We start from the raw sequence: 25,649 nt of genomic DNA on the forward strand, positions 1-25,649 counted from the left end.
TTAACCATCTAGACTTCAAATCGAATAGAGGTTTTGCAAAAATGAAAACTACCTAAAAGTATCTAATTCGACTGGAATTCACGAAATAAGCATTTTCAAGTTTTGTTGCTTTTTCATGGTTATTTGCCAAATTTTGTGAGTTTGTGTTTTCTGAAAACGGTTGTGACTTCGATGAACGCTTTCATAAATATAATGTTTTCAACACCCATCTAGCTTATATTAACCATCTAGACTTCAAATCGAATAGTGGTTTTGGAAAAATGAAAACTACCATAAAAGTATCTAAAATCGACTGGAAATCACGAAATAAGCATTTTCAAGTTTTGTTGCTTTATCATGGTTATTTGCCAAATTTTGTGAGTTTGTGTTTTCTGAAAATGGTTGTGACTTCGATGAACGCTTTGAGAAATATAATGTTTTCAACACCCATCTACCTCATATTAACCATGCACACTTCAAAACGAATAGTGGTTTTGCTAAAATGAAAACTACCTAAAAGTGTCTAAAATCGACTGGAAATCACGAAATAAGCATTTTCAAGTTTTGTTGCTTTTTCATGGTTGTTTGACAAATTTTGTGAGTTTGTGTTTTCTGAAAACGGTTGTGACTTCGATGAACGCTTTGAGAAATATAATGTTTCCAACACCCATCTAGCTTATATTAACCATCTAGACTTCTAAACGAATAGTGGTTTTGCAAAAATGAAAACTACCTAAAAGTGTCTAAAATCGACTGGAAATCACGAAATGACCATTTTCAAGTTTTGTTGCTTTTTCATGGTTATTTGCCAAATTTTGTGAGTTTGTGTTTTCTGAAAACGGTTGTGACTTCGATGAACGCTTTGATAAATATAATGTTTCCAACACCCATCTAGCTTATATTAACCATCTAGACTTCTAACCGAATAGTGGTTTTGCAAAAATGAAAACTACCTAAAAGTATCTAAAATCGACTGGAAATCACGAAATAAGCATTTTCAAGTTTTGTTGCTTTTTCATGGTTATTTGCCAAATTTTGTGAGTTTGTGTTTTCTGAAAACGGTTGTGACTTCGATGAACGCATTGAGAAATATAATGTTTTCAACACCCATCTAGCTAATATTAACCATCTGGATTTCAAAACGAATAGTGGTTTTGCAAAAATGAAAACTACCTAGAAGTGTCTAAAATCGACTGTAAATCACGAAATGACCATTTTTAAGTTTTGTTGCTTTTTCATGGTTATTTGCCAAATTTTGTGACTTTGTGTTTTCTGAAAACGGTTGTGACTTCGATGAACGCTTTGATAAATATAATGTTTCCAACACCCATCTAGCTTATATTAACCATCTAGACTTCTAAACGAATAGTGGTTTTGCAAAAACGAAAACTACCTAAAAGTGTCTAAAATCGACTGCAAATCACGAAATAAGCATTTTCATGTTTTGTTGCTTTTTCATGGTTGTTTGCCAAATTTTGTGAGTTTGTGTATTCTGAAAACGGTTGTGACTTCGATGAACGCTTTCATAAATATAATGTTTTCAACACCCATCTAGCTTATATTAACCATCTAGACTTCAAATCGAATAGAGGTTTTGCAAAAATGAAAACTACCTAAAAGTATCTAATTCGACTGGAATTCACGAAATAAGCATTTTCAAGTTTTGTTGCTTTTTCATGGTTATTTGCCAAATTTTGTGAGTTTGTGTTTTCTGAAAACGGTTGTGACTTCGATGAACGCTTTCATAAATATAATGTTTTCAACACCCATCTAGCTTATATTAACCATCTAGACTTCAAATCGAATAGTGGTTTTGGAAAAATGAAAACTACCATAAAAGTATCTAAAATCGACTGGAAATCACGAAATAAGCATTTTCAAGTTTTGTTGCTTTATCATGGTTATTTGCCAAATTTTGTGAGTTTGTGTTTTCTGAAAATGGTTGTGACTTCGATGAACGCTTTGAGAAATATAATGTTTTCAACACCCATCTACCTCATATTAACCATGCACACTTCAAAACGAATAGTGGTTTTGCTAAAATGAAAACTACCTAAAAGTGTCTAAAATCGACTGGAAATCACGAAATAAGCATTTTCAAGTTTTGTTGCTTTTTCATGGTTGTTTGACAAATTTTGTGAGTTTGTGTTTTCTGAAAACGGTTGTGACTTCGATGAACGCTTTGAGAAATATAATGTTTTCAACACCCATCTAGCTAATATTAACCATCTAGATTTCAAAACGAATAGTGGTTTTGCAAAAATGAAAACTATCTAAAAGTGTCTAAAGTCGACTGGAAATCACGAAATGACCATTTTCAAGTTTTGTTGCTTTTTCATGGTTATTTGCCAAATTTTGTGAGTTTGTGTTTTCTGAAAACGGTTGTGACTTCGATGAACGCTTTGATAAATATAATGTTTCCAACACCCATCTAGCTTATATTAACCATCTAGACTTCTAAACGAAAAGTGGTTTTCCTAAAACGAAAACTACCTAAAAGTGTCTAAAATCGACTGCAAATCACGAAATAAGCATTTTCATGTTTTGTTGCTTTTTCATGGTTATTTGACAAATTTTGTGAGTTTGTGTTTTCTGAAAACGGTTGTGACTTCGATGAACGCTTTGATAAATATAATGTTTTCAACACCCATCTAGCTTATATTAACCATCCACACTTCAAAGCGAGTAGTGGTTTTGCTAAAATGAAAACTACCTAAAAGTGTCTAAAATCGACTGGAAATCACGAAATAAGCATTTTCAAGTTTTGTTGCTTTTTCATGGTTATTTGCCAAATTTTGTGACTTTGTGTCTTCTGAAAACGGTTGTGACTTCGATGAACGCTTTGATAAATATTATGTTTCCAACACCCATCTAGCTTATATTAACCATCTAGACTTCTAAACGAATAGTGGTTTTCCAAAAACGAAAACTACCTAAATGTGTCTAAAATCGACTGGAAATCACGAAATAGGCATTTTCATGTTTTGTTGCTTTTTCATGGTTGTTTGCCAAATTTTGTGAGTTTGTGTATTCTGAAAACGGTTGTGACTTCGATGAACGCTTTCATAAATATAATGTTTTCAACACCCATCTAGCTTATATTAACCATCTAGACTTCAAATCGAATAGAGGTTTTGCAAAAATGAAAACTACCTAAAATTATCTAATTCGACTGGAATTCACGAAATAAGCATTTTCAAGTTTTGTTGCTTTTTCATGGTTATTTGCCAAATTTTGTGAGTTTGTGTTTTCTGAAAACGGTTGTGACTTCGATGAACGCTTTGATAAATATAATGTTTTCAACACCCATCTAGCTTATATTAAACATCTAGACTTCAAATCGAATAGTGGTTTTGCAAAAATGAAAACTACCATAAAAGTATCTAAAATCGACTGGAAATCACGAAATAAGCATTTTGAAGTTTTGTTGCTTTATCATGGTTATTTGCCAAATTTTGTGAGTTTGTGTTTTCTGAAAACGGTTGTGACTTCGATGAACGCTTTGATAAATATAATGTTTCCAACACCCATCTAGCTTATATTAACCATCTAGACTTCTAAACGAATAGTGGTTTTCCAAAAACGAAAACTACCTAAAAGTGTCTAAAATCGACTGCAAATCACGAAATAAGCATTTTCATGTTTTGTTGCTTTTTCATGGTTATTTGACAAATTTTGTGAGTTTGTGTTTTCTGAAAACGGTTGTGACTTCGATGAACGCTTTGATAAATATAATGTTTTCAACACCCATCTAGCTTATATTAACCATCCACACTTCAAAACGAGTAGTGGTTTTGCTAAAATGAAAACTACCTAAAAGTGTCTAAAATCGACTGGAAATCACGAAATAAGCATTTTCAAGTTTTGTTGCTTTTTCATGGTTGTTTGACAAATTTTATGAGTTTGTGTATTCTGAAAACGGTTGTGACTTCGATGAATGCTTTGAGAAATATAATGTTTTCAACACCCATCTAGCTTATATTAACCATCCAGACTTCAAAACGAGTAGTGGTTTTGCTAAAATGAAAACTACCTAAAAGTGTCTAAAATCGACTGGAAATCACGAAATAAGCATTCTCAAGTTTTGTTGCTTTTTCATGGGTGTTTGCCATATTTTGTGAGTTTGTGTTTTCTGAAAACGGTTGTGACTTCGATGAACGCATTCATAAATATAATGTTTTCAACACCCATCTAGCTTATATTAACCATCCAGACTTCAAAACGAGTAGTGGTTTTGCTAAAATGAAAACTACCTAAAAGTGTCTAAAATCGACTGGAAATCACGAAATAATCACTTTCAAGTTTTGTTGCTTTTTCATGGTTATTTGCCAAATTTTGTGAGTTTGTGTATTCTGAAAACGGTTGTGACTTCGATGAACGCTTCGATAAATATAATGTTTCCAACACCCATCTAGCTTATATTAACCATCTAGATTTCAAACGAATAGTGGTTTTGCAAAAATGAAAACTACCTAAAAGTGTCTAAAATCGACTGGAAATCACGAAATAAGCATTTTCAACTTTTCTTGCTTTTTCATGGTTATTTGCCAAATTTTGTGAGTTTGTGTTTTCTGAAAACGGTTGTGACTTCGATGAACGCTTTGATAAATATAATGAAAATGCACTTTTCATTTTGAAGTCTAGTGGTTTTAATATAGGCTAGAAAAATGCACTTTTCGTTTTGAAGTCTAGTTGGTTAATATAGGCTAGAAAAAAAAACTTTTCATATCGACGCCTAGTGGGTTAATATAGACTACAAAAAAGCACTTTTCGTCTTGAAGTCTAGTTGGTTAATATAGCCTAGAAAAAAATCACTTTTCATTTTGAAGTCTAGTGGGTTAATATAGGCTAGAAAAAAGCACTTTTCGTCTTGAAGTCTAGTTGGTTAATATAGTCTAGAGAAAAGCACTTTTCATTTTGAAGTCTAGTGGGAAAATATAGTCTAGAATAAAGCGCTTTTCCTTTTGAAGTCTAGTTGGTTAATATAGACTAGAAAAAATCTCTTTTCATTTTGAAGTCTAGTGGGTTTAAATAGGCTAGAAACAAGCACTGTTCATTTTGAAGTCTAGTGGGTTAATATAGACTAGATAAAAACCACTTTTCATTTCGAAGCCTAGTGGGATAATATAGGCTAGAAAAAACCACTTTTCTTTTCGACGTCTAGTAGGTTAATATAGTCAACAAAAAAGCACTTTGGATTTTGAAGTCTAGTTGGTTAATATAGGCTAGAAAAAATCTGTTTTCATTTTGAAGTCTAGTGGGTTTAAATAGGCTAGAAACAAGCACTGTTCATTTTGAAGTCTAGTGGGTTAATATAGACTAGATAAAAACCACTTTTCATTTTGAAGTCTAGTGGGTTAATATAGGCTAGAAAAATGCACTTTTCATTTCGAAGCCTAGTGGGATAATATAGGCTAGAAAAATGCACTTTTCATTTTGAAGTCTAGTGGGTTTAATATAGGCTAGAAAAATGCACTTTTCGTTTTGAAGTCTAGTTGGTTAATATAGGGTAGAAAAAAACACTTTTCATTTCGACGCCTAGTGGGTCAATATAGACTACAAAAAAGCACTTTTGATTTTGAAGTCTATTGGGTTAATATAGGCTAGAAAAATGCACTTTTCATTTTGAAGTCTAGTGGGTTAATATAGGCTAGAAACATTACTGTTCGTTTTGAAGTCTAGTGGTTTTATATAGACTAGTAAAAAAGCACTGTTCATTTTGAAGTCTAGTGGGTTAATATAGGCTAGAAAAAAGCACTTTTCATTTCGAAGTCTAGTGGGATAATATAGGCTAGAAAAATGCACTTTTCATTTTGAAGTCTAGTGGGTTAATATAGGCTAGAAACATTACTGTTCGTTTTGAAGTCTAGTGGTTTTATATAGACTAGTAAAAAAGCACTGTTCATTTTGAAGTCTAATGGGTTAATATAGGCTAGAAAAAAGCACTTTTCATTTTGAAGTCTAGTGGGTTAATATAGGCTAGAAAAAAGCATAGTTCATTTTGAAGTCTAGTGGGTTAATATAGACTAGATAAAAACCACTTTTCATTTCGAAGCCTAGTGGGATAATATAGGCTAGAAAAAAGCAATTTTGATTTTGAAGTCTAGTGGGTTAATTATAGGCTAAAAAAAGCATAGTTCATTTTGAAGCCTAGTGGGTTAATATAGGCTAGAAAAAAGCACTTTTCGTTTTGAAGTGTAGTTGGTTAATATAGTCTAGAAAAACACTTTTCCTTTTGAAGTCTAGTGGGTTAATATAGGCTAGAAAAAAGTACTTTTGATTTTGAAGTCTAGTGGGTTAATATAGGCTAGAAAAAAATCACTTTTCATTTTGAAGTCTTATGGGATCATATAGGCTAGAATAAAGCGCTTTTCCTTTTGAAGTCTAGTTGGTTAATATAGGCTAGAAAAAATCTCTTTTCATTTTGAAGTCTAGTGGGTTTAAATAGGCTAGAAACAAGCACTGTTCATTTTGAAGTCTAGTGGGTTAATATAGACTAGATAAAAACCACTTTTCATTTCGAAGCCTAGTGGGATAATATAGGCTAGAAAAAAAGCACTTTTCATTTTGAAGTCTAGTGGGTTAATATAGGCTAGAGAAATGCACTTTTCGTTTTGAAGTCTAGTGGGCTAATATAGACTACAAAAAAGCACTTTTGATTTTGAAGTCTAGTGGGTTAATATAGGCTAGAAAAAATCAGTTTTCATTTTGAAGTATAGTGAGTTAATATAGGCTAGAAAAAAGCACTTTTCGTTTTGAAGTCCAGTGGGTTAATATAGACTAGAAAAAAAGCACTATTCATTTTGAAGTCTAGTGGATTAATATAGGCTAGAAAAAAGCACTTTTCATTTCGAAGTCTAGTGGGATAATAAAGGGTAGAAAAATGCACTTTTCATTTTAAAGTCTAGTGGGTTAATATAGGCTAGAAACATTACTGTTCATTTTGAAGTCTAGTGGGTTAATATAGACTAGAAGACAAAAAAAACACTTTTCATTTTGAAGTCTAGTGGGTTAATATAGACTAGAAAAATGCACTTTTCATTTTGAAGTCTAGTGGGTTAATTATAGGCTAGAAAAAAGCACTGTTCATTTTGAAATCTACTGGGTTAATATAGGCTAAAAAAAGCATAGTTCATTTTGAAGTCTAGTGGGTTAATATAGGCTACAAAAAACCACTTTTCATTTCGAAGCCTAGTGGGATAATATAGGCTAGAAAAATGCACTTTTCATTTTGATGTCTAGTGGGTTAATATAGGCTAGAAAAATGCACTTTTCGTTTTGAAGTCTAGTTGGTTAATATAGGCTAGAAAAAAACAGTTTTCATTTCGACGCCTAGTGGGTTAATATAGACTACAAAAAAGCACTTTTGATTTTGAAGTCTAGTTGGTTAATATAGTTTAGAAAAAAGCACTTTTGGTATTGAAGGCTAGTGGGTTAATATAGGCTCGAAAAAAAACACTGTTCATTTTGATGTCTAGTGGGTTAATATAGGCTAGAAAAAAAAACTTTTCATTTCGACGTCTAGTGGGTTAATATAGACTACAAAAACGCACTTTTGATTTTGAAGTCTAGTGGGTTAATATAGACTACAAAAAAGCACTTTTGATTTTGAAGTCTATTGGGTTAATATAGGCTAGAAAAAATCACTTTTCATTTTGAAGTATAGTGGGTTAATATAGGCTAGAAACAAGCACTGTTAATTTTGAAGTCTAGTGGGTTAATATAGACTAGATAAAAACCACTTTTCATTTTGAAGTCTAGTGGGTTAATATAGGCTAGAAAAAAGCACTTTTCATTTCGAAGTCTAGTGGGTTTAATATAGGCTAGAAAAATGCACTTTTCGTTTTGAAGTCTAGTTGGTTAATAAAGGCTAGAAAAAAAAACTTTTCATTTCGACGCCTAGTGAGTTAATATAGACTACAAAAAAGCACTTTTGATTTTGAAGTCTAGTGGGTTAATATAGCCTAGAAAAAATCAGTTTTCATTTTGAAGTATAGTGGGTTAATATAGGCTAGAAACAAGCACTGTTCATTTTGAAGTCTAGTGGGTTAATATAGACTAGATACAAACCACTTTTCATTTTGAAGTCTAGTGGGTTAATATAGGCTAGAAAAAAGCACTTTTCATTTCGAAGTCTAGTGGGATAATATAGGCTAGAAAAATGCACTTTTCATTTTGAAGTCTAGTGGGTTAATATAGGCTAGAAAAATGCACTTTTCATTTTGAAGTCTAGTGGGTTAATTATAGGCTAGAAAAAAGCACCGTTCATTTTGAAGTCTAGTTGGTTAATATAGGCTAAAAAAAGCATAGTTAATTTTGAAGTCTAGTGGGTTAATATAGGCTACAAAAAACCTCTTTTCATTTCGAAGCCTAGTGGGTTAATATAGGCTAGAAAAATGCACTTTTCATTTTGAAGTCTAGTGGGTTAATATAGGCTAGAAAAATGCACTTTTCGTTTTGAAGTCTAGTTGGTTAATATAGGCTAGAATAAAACACTTTTCATTTCGACGCCTAGTGGGTTAATATAGACTACAAAAAACACTTTTGATTTTGAAGTCTATTGGGTTAATATAGTCTAGAAAAAGCACTTTTCCTTTTGAAGTCTAGTGGGTTAATATAGGCTAGAAAAAAGCACTTTTCGTTTTGAAGTCTAGTGGGTTTAATATAGACTAGATAAAAACCACTTTTCATTTCGAAGCCTAGTGGGATAATATAGGCTAGAAAAAAGCACTTTTCATTTTGAAGTCTAGTGGGTTAATATAGGCTAGAGAAATGCACTTTTCGTTTTGAAGTCTAGTTGGTTAATATAGGCTAGAAAAAACCACTTTTCATTTCAACGTCTAATGGGTTAATATAGTCAACAAAAAAGCACTTTTCATTTTGAAGTCTAGTGGGTTAATATAGGCTAGAAAAAGTCACTTTTCATTTTGAAGTCTAGTGGGTCAATATAGTCTAGAAAAAAGGACTTTTGGTTTTGAAATCTAGTGGGTTCATATAGACTAGAAAAAAATAATTTTCATTTCGACGTCTAGTGGGTTAATATAGACTACAAAAAAGCACTTTTGATTTTGAAGTCTAGTGGGTTAATATAGGCTAGAAAAAAGCACCGTTCATTTTGAAGTCTAGTTGGTTAATATAGGCTAAAAAAAAGCATAGTTCATTTTGAAGTCTAGTGGGTTAATATAGGCTACAAAAAAATCACTTTTCATTTCGAATCCTAGTGGGTTAATATAGGCTAGAAAAATGCACTTTTCGTTTTGAAGTCTAGTTGAAAAAAACACTTTTCATTTCGACGCCTAGTGGGTTAATATAGACTACAAAAAAGCACTTTTGATTTTGAAGTCTATTGGGTTAATATAGGCTAGAAAAAATCACTTTTCATTTTGAAGTATAGTGGGTTAATATAGGCTAGAAACAAGTACTGTTAATTTTGAAGTCTAGTGGGTTAATATAGACTAGATAAAAAACACTTTTCATGTTGAAGTCTAGTGGGTTAATATAGTCTAGAAAAAGCACTTTTCCTTTTGAAGTCTAGTGGGTTAATATAGGCTAGAAAAAAGCACTTTTCATTTTGAAGTCTAGTGGGTTAATATAGGCTAGAGAAATGCACTTTTCGTTTTGAAGTCTAGTTGGTTAATATAGGCTAGAAAAAACCACTTTTCATTTCAACGTCTAATGGGTTAATATAGTCAACAAAAAAGCACTTTTCATTTTGAAGTCTAGTGGGTTAATATAGGCTAGAAAAAGTCACTTTTCATTTTGAAGTCTAATGGGTTAATATAGTCAACAAAAAAGCACTTTTCATTTTGAAGTCTAGTGGGTTAATATAGGCTAGAAAAAGTCACTTTTCATTTTGAAGTATAGTGGGTTAATATAGGCTAGAAAAAGCACTTTTCATTTCGAAGTCTAGTGGGTTTAATATAGGCTAGAAAAATGCACTTTTCGTTTTGAAGTCTAGTTGGTTAATAAAGGCTAGAAAAAAAAACTTTTCATTTCGACGCCTAGTGGGTTAATATAGACTACAAAAAAGCACTTTTGATTTTGAAGTCTAGTGGGTTAATATAGCCTAGAAAAAAACACTTTTCATTTTGAAGTCTAGTGGGTTAATTATAGGCTAGAAAAAAGCACTGTTCATTTTGAAGTCTAGTGGGTTAATATAGGCTAAAAAAAAGCATAGTTCATTTTGAAGTCTAGTGGGTTAATATAGGCTACAAAAAACCACTTTTCATTTCGAAGCCTAGTGGGTTAATATAGGCTAGAAAAATGCACTTTTCATTTTGAACTCTAGTGGGTTAATGTAGGCTACAAAAATGCACTTTTCGTTTTGAAGTCTAGTTGGTTAATATAGGCTAGAAAAAAACACTTTTCATTTCGACGTCTAGTGGGTTAATATAGACTACAAAAAAGCACTTTTGATTTTGAAGTCTAGTGGGTTAATATAGGCTAGAAAAAAGCACCGTTCATTTTGAAGTCTAGTTGGTTAATATAGGCTAAAAAAAAGCATAGTTCATTTTGAAGTCTAGTGGGTTAATATAGGCTACAAAAAAATCACTTTTCATTTCGAATCCTAGTGGGTTAATATAGGCTAGAAAAATGCACTTTTCGTTTTGAAGTCTAGTTGAAAAAAACACTTTTCATTTCGACGCCTAGTGGGTTAATATAGACTACAAAAAAGCACTTTTGATTTTGAAGTCTATTGGGTTAATATAGGCTAGAAAAAATCACTTTTCATTTTGAAGTATAGTGGGTTAATATAGGCTAGAAACAAGTACTGTTAATTTTGAAGTCTAGTGGGTTAATATAGACTAGATAAAAAACACTTTTCATGTTGAAGTCTAGTGGGTTAATATAGGCTAGAAAAAAGCACTTTTCATTTCGAAGTCTAGTGGGATAATATAGGCTAGAAAAATGCACTTTTCATTTTGAAGTCTAGTGGGTTAATATAGGCTAGAAAAATGCACTTTTCATTTTGAAGTCTAGTGGGTTAATTATAGGCTAGAAAAAAGCACCGTTCATTTTGAAGTCTAGTTGGTTAATATAGGCTAAAAAAAGCATAGTTCATTTTGAAGTCTAGTGGGTTAATATAGGCTACAAAAAACCTCTTTTCATTTCGAAGCCTAGTGGGTTAATATAGGCTAGAAAAATGCACTTTTCATTTTGAAGTCTAGTGGGTTAATATAGGCTAGAAAAATGCACTTTTCGTTTTGAAGTCTAGTTGGTTAATATAGGCTAGAAAAAAACACTTTTCATTTCGACGCCTAGTGGGTTAATATAGACTACAAAAAACACTTTTGATTTTGAAGTCTATTGGGTTAATATAGTCTAGAAAAAGCACTTTTCCTTTTGAAGTCTAGTGGGTTAATATAGGCTAGAAAAAAGCACTTTTCATTTTGAAGTCTAGTGGGTTAATATAGGCTAGAGAAAACCACTTTTCATTTCAACGTCTAATGGGTTAATATAGTCAACAAAAAAGCACTTTTCATTTTGAAGTCTAGTGGGTTAATATAGGCTAAAAAAAGCATAGTTCATTTTGAAGTCTAGTGGGTTAATATAGGCTACAAAAAACCTCTTTTCATTTCGAAGCCTTGTGGGTTAATATAGGCTAGAAAAATGCACTTTTCATTTTGAAGTCTAGTGGGTTAATATAGGCTAGAAAAATGCACTTTTCGTTTTGAAGTCTAGTTGGTTAATATAGGCTAGAAAAAAACACTTTTCATTTCGACGCCTAGTGGGTTAATATAGACTACAAAAAACACTTTTGATTTTGAAGTCTATTGGGTTAATATAGTCTAGAAAAAGCACTTTTCCTTTTGAAGTCTAGTGGGTTAATATAGGCTAGAAAAAAGCACTTTTCATTTTGAAGTCTAGTGGATTAATATAGGCTAGAGAAATGCACTTTTCGTTTTGAAGTCTAGTTGGTTAATATAGGCTAGAAAAAACCACTTTTCATTTCAACGTCTAATGGGTTAATATAGTCAACAAAAAAGCACTTTTCATTTTGAAGTCTAGTGGGTTAATATAGGCTAGAAAAAGTCACTTTTCATTTTGAAGTCTAATGGGTTAATATAGTCAACAAAAAAGCACTTTTCATTTTGAAGTCTAGTGGGTTAATATAGGCTAGAAAAAGTCACTTTTCATTTTGAAGTATAGTGGGTTAATATAGGCTAGAAAAAGCACTTTTCATTTCGAAGTCTAGTGGGTTTAATATAGGCTAGAAAAATGCACTTTTCGTTTTGAAGTCTAGTTGGTTAATAAAGGCTAGAAAAAAAAACTTTTCATTTCGACGCCTAGTGGGTTAATATAGACTACAAAAAAGCACTTTTGATTTTGAAGTCTAGTGGGTTAATATAGCCTAGAAAAAAACACTTTTCATTTTGAAGTCTAGTGGGTTAATTATAGGCTAGAAAAAAGCACTGTTCATTTTGAAGTCTAGTGGGTTAATATAGGCTAAAAAAAAGCATAGTTCATTTTGAAGTCTAGTGGGTTAATATAGGCTACAAAAAACCACTTTTCATTTCGAAGCCTAGTGGGTTAATATAGGCTAGAAAAATGCACTTTTCATTTTGAACTCTAGTGGGTTAATGTAGGCTAGAAAAATGCACTTTTCGTTTTGAAGTCTAGTTGGTTAATATAGGCTAGAAAAAAACACTTTTCATTTCGACGTATAGTGGGTTAATATAGACTACAAAAAAGCACTATTGGGTTAATATAGGCTAGAAAAAATCACTTTTCCTTTTGAAGTCTAGTTGGTTAATATAGTCTAGAAAAAACACTTTTCCTTTTGAAGTCTAGTGGGTTAATATAGGCTAGAAAAAAAGCACTTTTCGTTTTGAAGTCTAGTGGGTTAATATAGGCTAGAAAAAAATCACTTTTCATTTTGAAGTCTTATGGGATCATATAGGCTAGAAAAAAGCGCTTTTCCTTTTGAAGTCTAGTTGGTTAATATAGGCTAGAAAAAATCTCTTTTCATTTTGAAGTCTAGTGGGTTTAAATAGGCTAGAAACAAGCACTGTTCATTTTGAAATCTAGTGGGTTAATATAGACTAGATAAAAAAACCACTTTTCATTTCGAAGCCTTGTGGGATAATATAGGTTAGAAAAAAGCACTTTTCATTTTGAAGTCTAGTTGGTTCATATAGTCTAGAAAAAGCACTTTTCGTTTTGAAGTCTAGTGGGTTAATATAGGCTAGAAAAAAAGCACTTTTCGTTTTGAAGTCTAGTGGGTTAATATAGGCTAGAAAAAAATCACTTTTCATTTTGAAGTCTTATGGGATCATATAGGCTAGAAAAAAGCGCTTTTCCTTTTGAAGTCTAGTGGGTTAATATAGTCTAGAAAAAAAGACTTTTGGTTTTGAAATCTAGTGGGTTAATATAGACTAGAAAAAGCACTGTTCATTTTGGAGTCTAGTGGGTTAATATAGGCTAGAAACATTACTGTTAATTTTGAAGTCTAGTGGGTTAATATAGGCTAGAAAATTGCACTTTTCCTTTTGAAGTCTAGTGGTTTAATATAGGCTACAAAAAAGCCTTTTTTACATTTTGAAGTCTAGTGGGTTAATTATAGGCTAGAAAAAAGCACTGTTCATTTTGAAGTCTAGTGGGTTAATATAGGCTAAAAAAAGGAAACACACATGGAGGCTCGTTAGACCAGATGAGGTGAAGTTGCGAAGGCTGGAAAAATATTGTCTTTGACGAGAGAAAAGATAGAAGAGGAGATAGATCAGAATAAACCCGAAATTATATTTTGGCGTTTTGGGGAGGAACTTAATGAAAGGAAAGAGATTGGGTGTTAAAATAGAGTTTAGTTTTTATTGTCCTATTCCTATACAATTGTTTTCTTATAAATGGACGAAGATATTCATAAATAGAACAGCGTAATGGTCAAGTTTGTATTCTACAGTAGTGTGAGTAGTAAAGGAAAATAAAAATGAACAAAGACGTTTGAAATATACATGGATTTTTTTCTTAATTATTATTTTTAGTGGATTTATATATTCATTCTTTCAGTCACGCTTATTTGAATCTAGACTAAAAAATAGGACTTGGGTGCCAATATATCTAATTTAATTCCCTCTCTATGAAATCCAATATATATCTATTCAAAACTCCTTAAAAAAGATTTTACTGGTCAAACTATATTTGTATGTACGTTCGGAATTACCAAATAAGGAACTGTTTATTATTTGAAATTCATATTTAATATTTCTTAACCATCATCTCTCATTTCGATTAAGTTTTTAAGTTAATAGGTAGTTGGTACTAGGATGTGAGTTATATAGTTTTTTTTATTTTAGTATTTTTTAAATAGATAATAGGTCAATAATTCATAGGAAAAAATAGGTGTTATATCTCGTAATTAATTATCCAAACACAGCTTGTTATATTTGATATGAACTTTACGAAATGTGTACAATATGTGTAAAGATGTATAAAAGGGAACTAGTTACATGATTATCTTAATATATAATAAATTATAATAAATAATAAATAATAATGTATAATCAGATATTGAGATATTTTGTAAATAAGAAAAGTTTTATTGTGTTGATGTATGGCGACAATAATAATTATGTTTTTATTTTTATGGAGAGGAAACCTAAATAAAAATAAAAATAAAAGATGGTGTGATATTATGAGCAATGTAGGGGAGATAACAATTGAAATAGTTGGATATTCTATAAATAACATATTTGTTTATAGTTACACAGATGTACATAGATTTACATATACATACGCAAATACACGTACACACAGATATAGAAATAGGTACACGTATACATATGTGTATATATACGGATACACCTATATATGATAGAAACTAGAGACCAGTGGCGACGACTGACTACGAAAGTGTCTAGAGTGGTACTCCAACAACTGGCTGCATCAATTAAGGGATCTTGATGATAATGATCTACACACACACACACACACACACACACACACACACTCTCTCTCTCTCTCTCTCTCTCTCTCTCTCTCTCGGTGTAATTTATTTGAAGCCAAGTGAAACTGAATTCAAAGTGACTGCGAAAGCCAAAGCTGTGCAGTTAGAAATAGTTACAAACTTTTTATTTCTTTTAGTCTCTCACAAAGGGATCACAGCCACGGGCTGATAAGAACGAAATGGCGAGGCCTGTGTAGGCAGATGGGGGTGAGGGAGGGGTTGCGATAGGGACAGACTGGTGGAGTGCGATAGGGACAGACTGGTGGAGTGCGATAGGGACAGACTGGTGGAGTTAGATAACCAGTGAATATCGTGCAACTGATATCATTTTTCTGAAGTTAGGTAGTAGGTATGTAACAAGAATGTCCTCTTTGACCTTTAGATTCCTGATGCTTTAGTCTTTTTTTTTTTATGGTTGGGGAAGATAAAGTACCAGATTGATGGTTGGCAAAAGAATCGCTGGGTCTTCTTTGTCTTTTAGCCCTCTTTTGAACAGTTTTAAGTTGGTGGTTCCATCACTTACTACATCGGTTATTGAAACGGGTGACGTAGTAGGGAAATTAAAAGCTTGGACAATGGCATTCAGAATTAGATATCTGTACATGTAGTAAATGCGTTCATGAGAAATATCCTTTAATGTAAGAGATTTCAAAATTATAATTATCAACTTCTAATCTAGAATAAGAAACATTTACAGTATAAATAATTTCGTATGTGACAGTCAACAAAATCTTCGTCTGTTCTGCATAAGCAAAAATTTCATTAAAATTTAATATAAGTTATCTCCCTTTAAATTTGAAGCTTTAGAAGTTACGTCCCTTGAAAGCAATTGGTGACCAGTAGGAAATTATTTTCTGCAGCAGATTCCGACATTTCGAACAGAAGCGAAATATATATTGTTAAATAGCGTAAAATTTTATTTAGAATGTTTTGATTTATTAAAAAAGAGAGGTGACATATTTTATATGTATGCTTGTCTCATGGAGAATTGTGCCATTTAATACAAAATTTTTGGACTTGACAATATCATTTTAATGTTTTTTACTCACCGAGATTACTAACGTATTGAGAATAATATATAGATTTTATTCATCCAAGTACGAAAATTTACTGTAAAAAGTTGGGAGGATCTTTTTTAAAACGGGGGCCACATTTTTCATTAATGTTTTACGTAGTGTTTTTGGTACCGAAAGACTTTCAAACTTCGTATACTTATCTATTTTGTGTTATAGAACAGAAAAATATTTTTGTATTCGAATTTATTTCATGTAAAAAATTGTCTTATTTCGATAATTTCAACCAATCACTGACAAGTATTCAGTTGTTTATATTTACTCCTTTGGCTGATTAAGCCATAGCTTCGTTTTAGTTGCTTTTTTCATTTTAAATTTGCTTTTTTCATTTTAAATTTGCTTTTGTCATTTTCTTTTTTTTTTCTTCGTTTTATTTGCTTTTTTCTTTTTAAATTTGCTGTTTTACCCTAACCCTAACCCTAACCCTATCACCGATAGAATTGTTTCAGAATCGTTTGTTTATGTAGTCGGCACTTAATGTATATCAGCTGAATGGACGTCAGTGATTGGTTTGTTTGCCTAAAACCCTTCAAGGCAGTGTTCCAGTATGGCCGCAGTCAAATGACTGAAACAAGTAAAAGAATAAAAGAAAATCATATTGCTACTGTTTGCTTCTTGCTCAGAGATTTATTTTTGCTTGTTTCAACTTTTTTGAGATCAGCGACAGTTTGTCACTGGCAAAAATCATAGAGTATTTTGCGAGTGGAATGAGTTTTCATCACAGCTCATGATTATCAGACACTGATGATGGGTTACTACCCAGGAACCAGGGTCTGTATGTATCACGTAAGGCTAGAGATAGGAACGATGATTTCCCCTCGCAAGTATTACTAATCAGACACAGACAGTGTTGTTAGCCAGCTGGAGGAGATGTCCTCCTGGGGCTAAAAACAACAGTAGCATCATCCTCTATGGGACCACCACATCTAGTTGGCAATTATATATCTTATAGTTTTAGAGAAAAGAACCAAGGTCCATGAACTCATTGATGAAAATCCACTATCACATATAGAAAACTAATAATTAAAAGCACAATAAATAAGTATAATATAATACAAAGTAAATATCATAAGATAATGATAATAAAACGACTACACGTGTTTCATAACCAAATTTTCAAATAGAAAAAATATATCATCATCATCATCATCGTTTAACGTCCGCTTTCCATGCTAGCATGGATTGTACGATTTGACTGAGGACTGGCGAACCGGATGGCTGCACCAGGCTCCTATCTGTCTGACAGAGTTTCTACAGCTGGATGCACTTCCTAACGTCAACCACTCCGATTTATATATATATATATATATATATATATACACACACTTATCTATGCATATAACAACAGCCGTTGTTCAGCCCTAGACCCTATGATCAAAGGTATTCCGGCCACGATCATCACATTGAGTATCAAAGATTCAGTGTTTCATTTCCTTTTCAGGACTACCATGTGTAATTTGAGTGAGAGTTGGCTGTCATTTTTAGCATTGGGTTGGCGTAGTAGAAACAGAATTTATTGTTTGGGTGTAGTTGTTGCTGTTTAGCCTTCGTTCTACCTACCATTCCACTAGATTTCTTTGTTCAGTCATGGTATACACCTACAGCATTTATTAACAAAAGCTTACGTTCTGAGTTCAAATTTTGCCAAGGTCAATTTTGTTTTCTTTCAGTATTGGTCTACAGAATGTCGGTGTGGGGAGACGACATCATTGAACCTCTTTCTTCAGCCCAGCCTCTGCCTCTGTCATTAGCAAGAATGACATCATATACCAATACCGAAGGCTTGCCATCAGTTTTACCTTTTGCGTTCAGCGATTGATGAAATAGAATATCTGTTGCTGCAATTGATCTCTCGAATCACCTTATCAAAGGAATACATTGCATAATGTAGTCCAAGGTATACTGATTGTACCAACCTATAGCCTTCTTATTAGATAGTGGTTATGATGGTGGTGGTGGTAGTAGTAAAAGTTGTATTGTTTTTAGTGGTAAAGGGGGATTTAGCCGCAGTAGTAGTAGTAGCAGTAATGTTAGTAGTCGTAGTAATAAGAATGATGATGGTGGTGGATGAGGTGGTGGTAAGAGCAGTGTTGTTGTTTGCGCTCTCGTCGGATGTTAGTAGTAGTAGTAGTAGTAGTAGTAGTATTGAGGTCAGAGATTATAGCAGTTTCACATTTACAAAGTCGATATCCACCCCACCCCCACACGAACACACGATTGTCTAGTACATATCCACACACAAACCGAACACCTCGCTCCGTATGTAATAAACAAACACACATACTTATTTAATGTGAAACGGTATAAAACTATTGTGACGGGTCAATGTGCTATGTTGTAAAACAAGCTAGACTGGGCTGTTATTTCTAGCAATTAAAGTAGTGATACTAGTGTCCTCGTTACCATCATTAACATCGTTAGCAGTGTTTCCCAGTTTCATTACCAGCAGCGGCAGCAGCACTACTACCTCCCCCCCCCCCCAAAAAAAAAACCCAACAACAACAGCGATAACGTTTCGGCATCGTCATCGTCGTCGCAGTCGTCGTTCTGATTATTGTTATTTCAAGTGACAGCGACAGACACGGATCTCTCCTCTTTTCTCTCTTCTCCTCTGTCACATCTGCAACTATGAAGTTTTTACAGTTTGAAAGAAGATGCAATGGTAATAAAAAGAAAGTACTTGGTGTTGAAACGGTGCTCAATGGTAAACATGTAATTGTCGATTTAAATTTAGCCGATCCGTCCATTCCGATGGACATGAGAACATTTCTTAACGATAACCACAACAACTTAATTAAAACATTAAGGTAAGTCTTGAAATTATTATTATTATTTTTTTTAGTTATTAATATTAAAAATTTTAATTTATTCAATGGATGACTTTATTAATCTTACCTTTTTGAGAGCTGTGTCAAAAAACAATACGATCTTGGTTGTGGGGTGTTGTGGGTTTCTAGTTGTTCTGTCGTGCTTTTGTTCATTTGTATAAAGTGAATGCATTTATTTGTAGAAATTGGGCGGACATGTGTTATATATATATATCTTTTACTTGTTTCACTCATTAGACTACGGTCATGCTGGGGCACCGCCTAAAAGAATTTTAGTCGAACGAATCGATTTCCCCCAATTTCCCAACCCTCAGCCTAGTACTTATTCTGTCGCCTTCTTTTGCCGAAACACTAAGTTACGTGTACGTAAACACGTCAGTGAAGGCGTATGTCTCAGTGGTTAGAGCGTCGGGCTCCCAATCATAATGTAGTGAGATCGATTCCCGGACCGGGCTGTGTGTCGTGCTCTTGAGCAAGACACTTTATATCACGTTGCTCCAGTTCACTCATCTGTAGAAATGAGTTGCGACGTCACTGGTACCAAGATGTATATCAGTCTTTGCTTTTCCCTTGGATAACATCGGTGGCAAGGACAGGCGAGGTTGTATACATGGGCGACTGCTGGTCTTCCATAAAATAATCTTGCCCGGACTTGTACCTCGGAGTGGAACTTTCTAGGTGCAACCGAAAGGGTTCTTTACGCTTTTAAATATATCAATACCTGCAATCAAGCGGTGATGGAACACACATACACACACGAGCTTCTTTCAGTTTCCGTCTACCAAATCCCTTTTGCTTGACCGAGGGGCAACACAGTGACACCTGCGTCTATACATCCATCCACACACACACACACACACACACACACACGCACACATTGTCTTCTATTTTTGGTTTCAGTCATTGGAACACGGTCATGCTGGGGCACTGTGGTGAAAGGCTTAATTTTAAAATGCCTGGTACTTATTCTATCGATCTCTTATGCCTAACAGCTTATTTACAGGGACTTAAACAAAACAACACCAGTTATCAAGCAGGGACTAACACAAACACTTAAACATAGATTGTATATATGTATGTATATAGTATATGTATGTATGTATATATATATACGATGGGGTTCTTTCTGTTTCCTTCTACCAGATCCACTCACAAGGCTTTGGTCGGCACGATGCTATAGAAGACACTTGCCCATGGTTCCACATCATGGAACTGAACCCGGAACGATGTGGCTGGGAAGCAAACTTCTTTATTTCATAAATATTTGCCATAAAGGCATTACAAAGAGGGGACGAATAAGGACAGACAAACATAAAAGGGGTGAAGAAGCTGTATCGATTAAATATTTACAATTTTAAATACACAATAAAAATTATTTACAATGTTTGATTGAAGTATTGCTCAAGGATAGGTATCCGACCATCAGGGTAGACCCCTTGCTTTTTCTTTCGCTTGTTTTTGGCTCCCACGTACCTGGTGGCAAACACTCCCAGCTTCCTCGCCACAGGTTTCCATCTTCTCATGAATCTGTCTCGTGACAGATACCTTTTCTCCAGCCTGATCTTACTACTGAGGTGGTAACAAAAAAAGTTAACTAACCCCTGGCCAGATACAAAGGTATCCGTCACTATGCCTCTTACACGCGTCTTCCATACTGTTTCTTTCAGTATTGCTACTACGCAGGAAAAGCAAGCCTTCCTCTCCCTGTTGAGGGAAGGAGGCGGCACAATCTCGATGATAGATTCAGCTGATAGCTGTACTCTTCTCATCGATGACAACAGTTGTTCTGCGAAAACTATCAGTTTCGTTAATTCCGGACATTCCACGAATGCGTGCAAGACGGTTTCCCTGTCCTGCCCGCACCTCAGACATGTCGGCGATACGGCACTTCCGTGCCTTGACAGTTTATCACGAACAGGTAACGCCGCACGAGAGCACTGCCAGGCCAGGGATTTCTGGTAATTGTCCAGATACCCCGGCCCGAAAGTTCTCCTGAACAGGTTGGTCAACTGATTATCATCGTAGCCCAGGGTCTCCTCCAAGGCGTCTTCGGGCCTAAATCCCACTAACCCGCTATAAAAATCCGCGGTGGAACTCCTGTTGCCGGCATTGCCCGTCCGAGAGAGTAGCTGAAGTGCCTGTCGGCATTCCAATTGCCAGTCCCCCAGCTTAGGTCTCTGCTTGATCCAATTACAAACGTCCGTTAAGGACGTTAATTGCGGAAGGTAGAACTGGACATGCGGTGACCACACCTGCTCTCCATCCAGGTAAAGCCAAAGGTGCCTCAACCTTAACGCGAATTTTCGCATCCTCAGTCAAGGTATCCCTAGCCCACCCTTTAGCGGTTTCTGGCAGCAGACAGAGCGCTTCACGAGTGGCTTTCCTCCCTTCCACAAAAAGCGGAAAAGGATTCTTTCCAACTTGTTCAACCACAAATCGAGGCAAGGCACCACGGTCAGACGGTAGGTGATAGCCAATGCTATAAGCATCTGCACCACCTCCGCCTTTCCTAGCAAGGATAACGCTCGCCCAGACCAGGTCTGGGATAGAGCAGTCACCCTGCTGGTCACCTCGCTCCAATTTTTCGCTATCTAGAGGCCTGGCCCGAACCAGTCTCCAAGCAGCTTAACAGGACCTTCCGTCCAACACCCCACGACGTTATTGGACGGTATTGGCTTGCCCCTCCAGGTGCCTAGTTGCAAACCGATCGACTTGTCCTTGTTAACTTTTGCTCCTGCTACCACCTCGTAACTTTTGATAGCCTCTTCCACCACTGGAAACTGGCCCTCATCCGTCACGCTGATGGTGATGTCATCCGCATACGCCGTAGCTCCTCTTCCACACCATAGATCATGCGGTGCGCCCCCTATCGCCTCCAACTTCCGCAGCAATGGCTCGAGGGCCAACACATACAAAAGCGGAGACAGGGGAAACCCCTGCCGCACTGAGCACTCGATCCCGAACGGCTTCGAAAGGAAACCGTTCACTTTTACGACAGACTCGATGTCGCTGTACAACGAAGCAATCCAACCGCGGAAGGTCGGGCCCAGGCCAGCCTTCCCAAGTACCGATGGTTGACCCTATCGAAAGCCTTAGACTGGTCTAAATGTACCAGTGCCACCCTCCTGCGCCAGAAAGTTTTTCCATCCTCTCTAAGGAGTAGCGTATAAGGTGGAGATTGTCGTGGATCGTTCTGCCCGGGATAGCGCACGTTTGCGCTTCCCCGACAAGTTTGTCCACGACCCGCGCCAACCTATTCGCTAGCACCTTGGCCAAAATCTTTAACTCTGTGTTCAGCAGAATTATGAGCCTGATGTTCCCTATTTCGTCCCCCTTGCTCGGGTCCTTGCTGATCAACGTCACCACCCCTCGGCTCGCAGACTTGGGAATTCTCCCGTTCTGCTGCCAATTGGCGGAGACGCTGGCCAGCAGGTGCCCGAACAAGTCTGGCATACTTTTGTAGAATTCGTAAGGCAGACCATCGAGACCAGGCGACTTCTCCCCGGGGCATTCGTCCAGTACGTCGATCACCTCCTCGGTCGTGATTGGCCCCTCACAGCACTCAGCTTCTCGTGCAGAGAGACGCGGGCTGCCAGAAAGGAAGTCTCTAAGGGCCTCACCATGATCCAGCGCCCCGCCACTCCCGAACAACTCGACAAAGTGCTTGTGAAGCGCATCGCACATCTCGTCCCGTCCATCGACCGAACGCCCATTATCATCGACAAGAGACCTAATTGTGGCATCATTGCCACGCTGGGTTTCTACCATACGGGCCCATCCGGCAACGTTAATTCCCTCACGGCCCAATGCGCGAACTTTAGCCCGAACTCTCCACCCCTCGTGTTTGGCTTTGAGGTGACGGTCCAAGGCCGTTCTCACTGCCAAAATGTGAGATGCGGAGCCCAACCTCAACACCTCCTTTAGGTACTTAACTAGTTGCCCTTCTATTCTGGCCTTATCTAGTCTTAGCTGACGGCTAAACCTAATAGACTCAAAACGAATGGCTCTCTTGAGGGCGAACCACCATCGGTTGTTAACCACAGCGCCGGTTAACGCCCTCTGTACTAACCCCTTAATCCGGCTGCGGTATGCCTCGCAAGTCAAAATAGACTTGTTCAGCTTCCAGTAGCCGGTTCCTCTCTTAACTGTACTATCTACATCCAGTGTACACTTGACCATTCTATGGTCAGTGTAAGCTACATGGACGAGTTGTGGACAGCTAAAACTAGCCTTATCTCCAATTCTTATTACTATTCTATCTAAGTAAGACTTGAACCTTCCGTCGCCGCTCATCCAGGTCCACTCTGGGACGTTCGGATGGTCAAGTCTGTAACGATCTGCCAGCTGAAAACGCTTAAGCAGATCTACGAGGCGTGAGTTTACTTTCCTATGGATCGAGCCAACGCTATCGATGTGCGCATCAACTATAGCGTTATAGTCTCCTAACACTACTAATGTTTTCGATGTCACGAGAAAGTTCTCTAGGCGCCGATAAAAATCAGTTTGAAATCCTCTAGCACAAGGTGCATAGATCCCGATCAACCCGAAGGCCTTACTGCTGTATGTCACATCAAGGACGACCAGCCCAGCTTCTGGGTCTACATAGACTGCACTTGTCTGCAGAGCCAAGCCTTTTCGAACCAGTATTACTACACCCCTCGTCCTCCGGTCCGGCTAGGAGACATGATCTTCTCGTAGTCATTCAGGAGGGGCGAGAAGGCTTGTAGACCGTCCAGCTTGGTCTCTGTAGCAACCATCACATGCATGTCGTGTGATCTGAGGTCGTCGAGGAAACAAGCTTGCTTCCACTTCGAGCTAAGACCACGTACATTCAAGCACCCAAGGTTAAGTGTAGTCATTAAAAACAAAAGAAAAGCAAGGGTTCTACTTACTCTTTGACTTTTCCTTTTGTTGGTGATGTTGGGGCTGACCCCACCACGTGTGAGGCAGCCCTTTCCTCCTGCTCCTTCAAATACCGCGGAAGGTCCGGAATACTCTGGATGGCTTTCGGATGCCTATCCTTCATTTCCTTAAACATTTTTTCGCTTATCCATGCACACCTCTCTTCCTTGCCTTCGGGCTGTTGCAACAGTTCTACGGAGTGGTGTTCCTTGAGGATGTCTGTGATGTGTTTATCCCTGGTATCAAATTTTACCAGGGTTTTTGTTCCGACTTTTATTTTCAATTTTGGGACTATGGGGATCTTTTTTCTTCTTTTTTTGAGGGGGGGGGGATATAGATGGGGAAAGTGCGTACGTTCTCTTTTTTTTTGGGGGGGGGGGTGTCGTGAACCCCGCCTCAGTCACCTCCATGGTGTCTTCCGGGGGAGTTATTACTTCAGAGTGGGTGGGTGCATTTGTTTCTGTCGGGGCTGGTGTATGCGTGGTCTGGGGCTTTGGGGCGTCTTGTTTGGGAGCGGGTGCCACAGATAGAGGGCTGGGAGTATTTGTTTCTGTGGGGGATAATTTGTGTGCGCGTTTGGGGTCTTTTTTTAGCAGTTGAAAGGATTGGTGTCTGCGCACTTATTCTTTTCTTCCAAATCTCACATTCTACGCGAATGTGGCCTTTTTTTCCACATTCAAAACATGTGGGCTTCTTGCCCTCTACCTGGATTCTGAGGGCAATATCCTCACCCAAGAGCACTCTCTCTGGAAGCATTTCGATATCTTCCTGAATAATAGCGGAGATGCTCTGCCCATGCCAATTTTGTAGGGTAGTGCGGGTGATTTGGAGGAAGGTAATTTTGTCCGTCCTGTTATACAACAGGGTGGCCATCACCTCACTTGCCTCAATTTCTGGTGGTACGTCATTCACTTTAACGCGTGCTGTTCCCCTTCCCATGTAGGTTGGGTGCGGCACCACCTCTTTCGTTTTCAGAGGACTCACTGAGTGCTCTTGGGCTTTTTCAGCCGTCTCAAATCTGGCCTCTATTGTTCCATATGCCCGACCCCTCGCTATGTATTTTATGTCTTTCCATATAGGGGCCAGGCATTTTTCTATTTCGCACGTTTCGAAGTGCTTGAATTTCTTCGATGAAGGACAGTACGTTTTGTAAACGACTGCGATCTTTTTAGTTTGACGGGCAACATTTTTCATTTATGTTTTATGTAGTGTTTTTGGTACCGAAACACTTTCAAACTTCGTATACTTGTATATTTTGTGTTATAGAACAGATAAAAAAAATTGTATTCGAAGTTATTTCATGTTAAAAATTGTCTTATTTCGATAATTTCAACCAATCACTGACGTCTATTCAGTTGAATACAGTTACTGTTGTGGCGGTGTATATGGTATTAATCCCTGTTAGTTCTGACATTTCCGATTAACTAGACTGTTCGTAAACAAAGGGGAAAAAGCCATTAAAATACTTGAATATTGCCTGCACTTGTTATTGGAGCTGGCAGAATTATTAATGCACCTCCACCAAGTGCGTCATTTCCTAGAAATAGCAGCCAAATCTTCTTCAAATCAAACTCTAGTTTAGGGTTAGGGTTCGGGTTTTAGAGTTAGGGTTGGGGTTAGGGTTAGGGTTATGAGTGAGGTTATGGCAAAAATAATCATAACCCTAACCGTAACCTTAAAACTAACCCTAACTCTAAAACCCGAACTCTAGTTTGATTTGAAGAAGATTTGGCTGCTATTTCTAGGAAATGAAGCACTTGGTGGAGGTGCATTAATAATTCTGCCAGTTCCAATAACAAGTGCAGGCAATATTCAAGTATTTTGATGGCTTTTTCCCCTTATTAGCTATTATTCAATCAACTGAAACAAGTAGAATAGTGTAATTCAAGCATAATAGCAGCCAAATCTTCTTCAAATCAAACT

General features: G+C 36.5%; 1 protein-coding gene across 1 annotated transcript in view; it reads left to right on the forward strand.

Moving 5' to 3' along the window:
- Positions 1-18,201: 18,201 nt before the first annotated feature.
- Positions 18,202-25,649, forward strand: part of LOC106874360 (oxaloacetate tautomerase fahd2, mitochondrial) — a 144,165-nt gene continuing 136,717 nt past the window's right edge. Inside the window, exon 1 of the mRNA XM_089339793.1 lies at positions 18,202-18,803. Coding sequence (XP_089195919.1) covers positions 18,625-18,803 — 179 coding nt within the window. The 5' untranslated portion in view covers positions 18,202-18,624. The remainder of the gene's footprint in view (positions 18,804-25,649) is intronic.

The sequence above is a fragment of the Octopus bimaculoides genome, chromosome 22 (assembly GCF_046866305.1).
Source record: "Octopus bimaculoides isolate indiv1 chromosome 22, ASM4686630v1, whole genome shotgun sequence".
Taxonomy (NCBI): domain Eukaryota; kingdom Metazoa; phylum Mollusca; class Cephalopoda; order Octopoda; family Octopodidae; genus Octopus; species Octopus bimaculoides.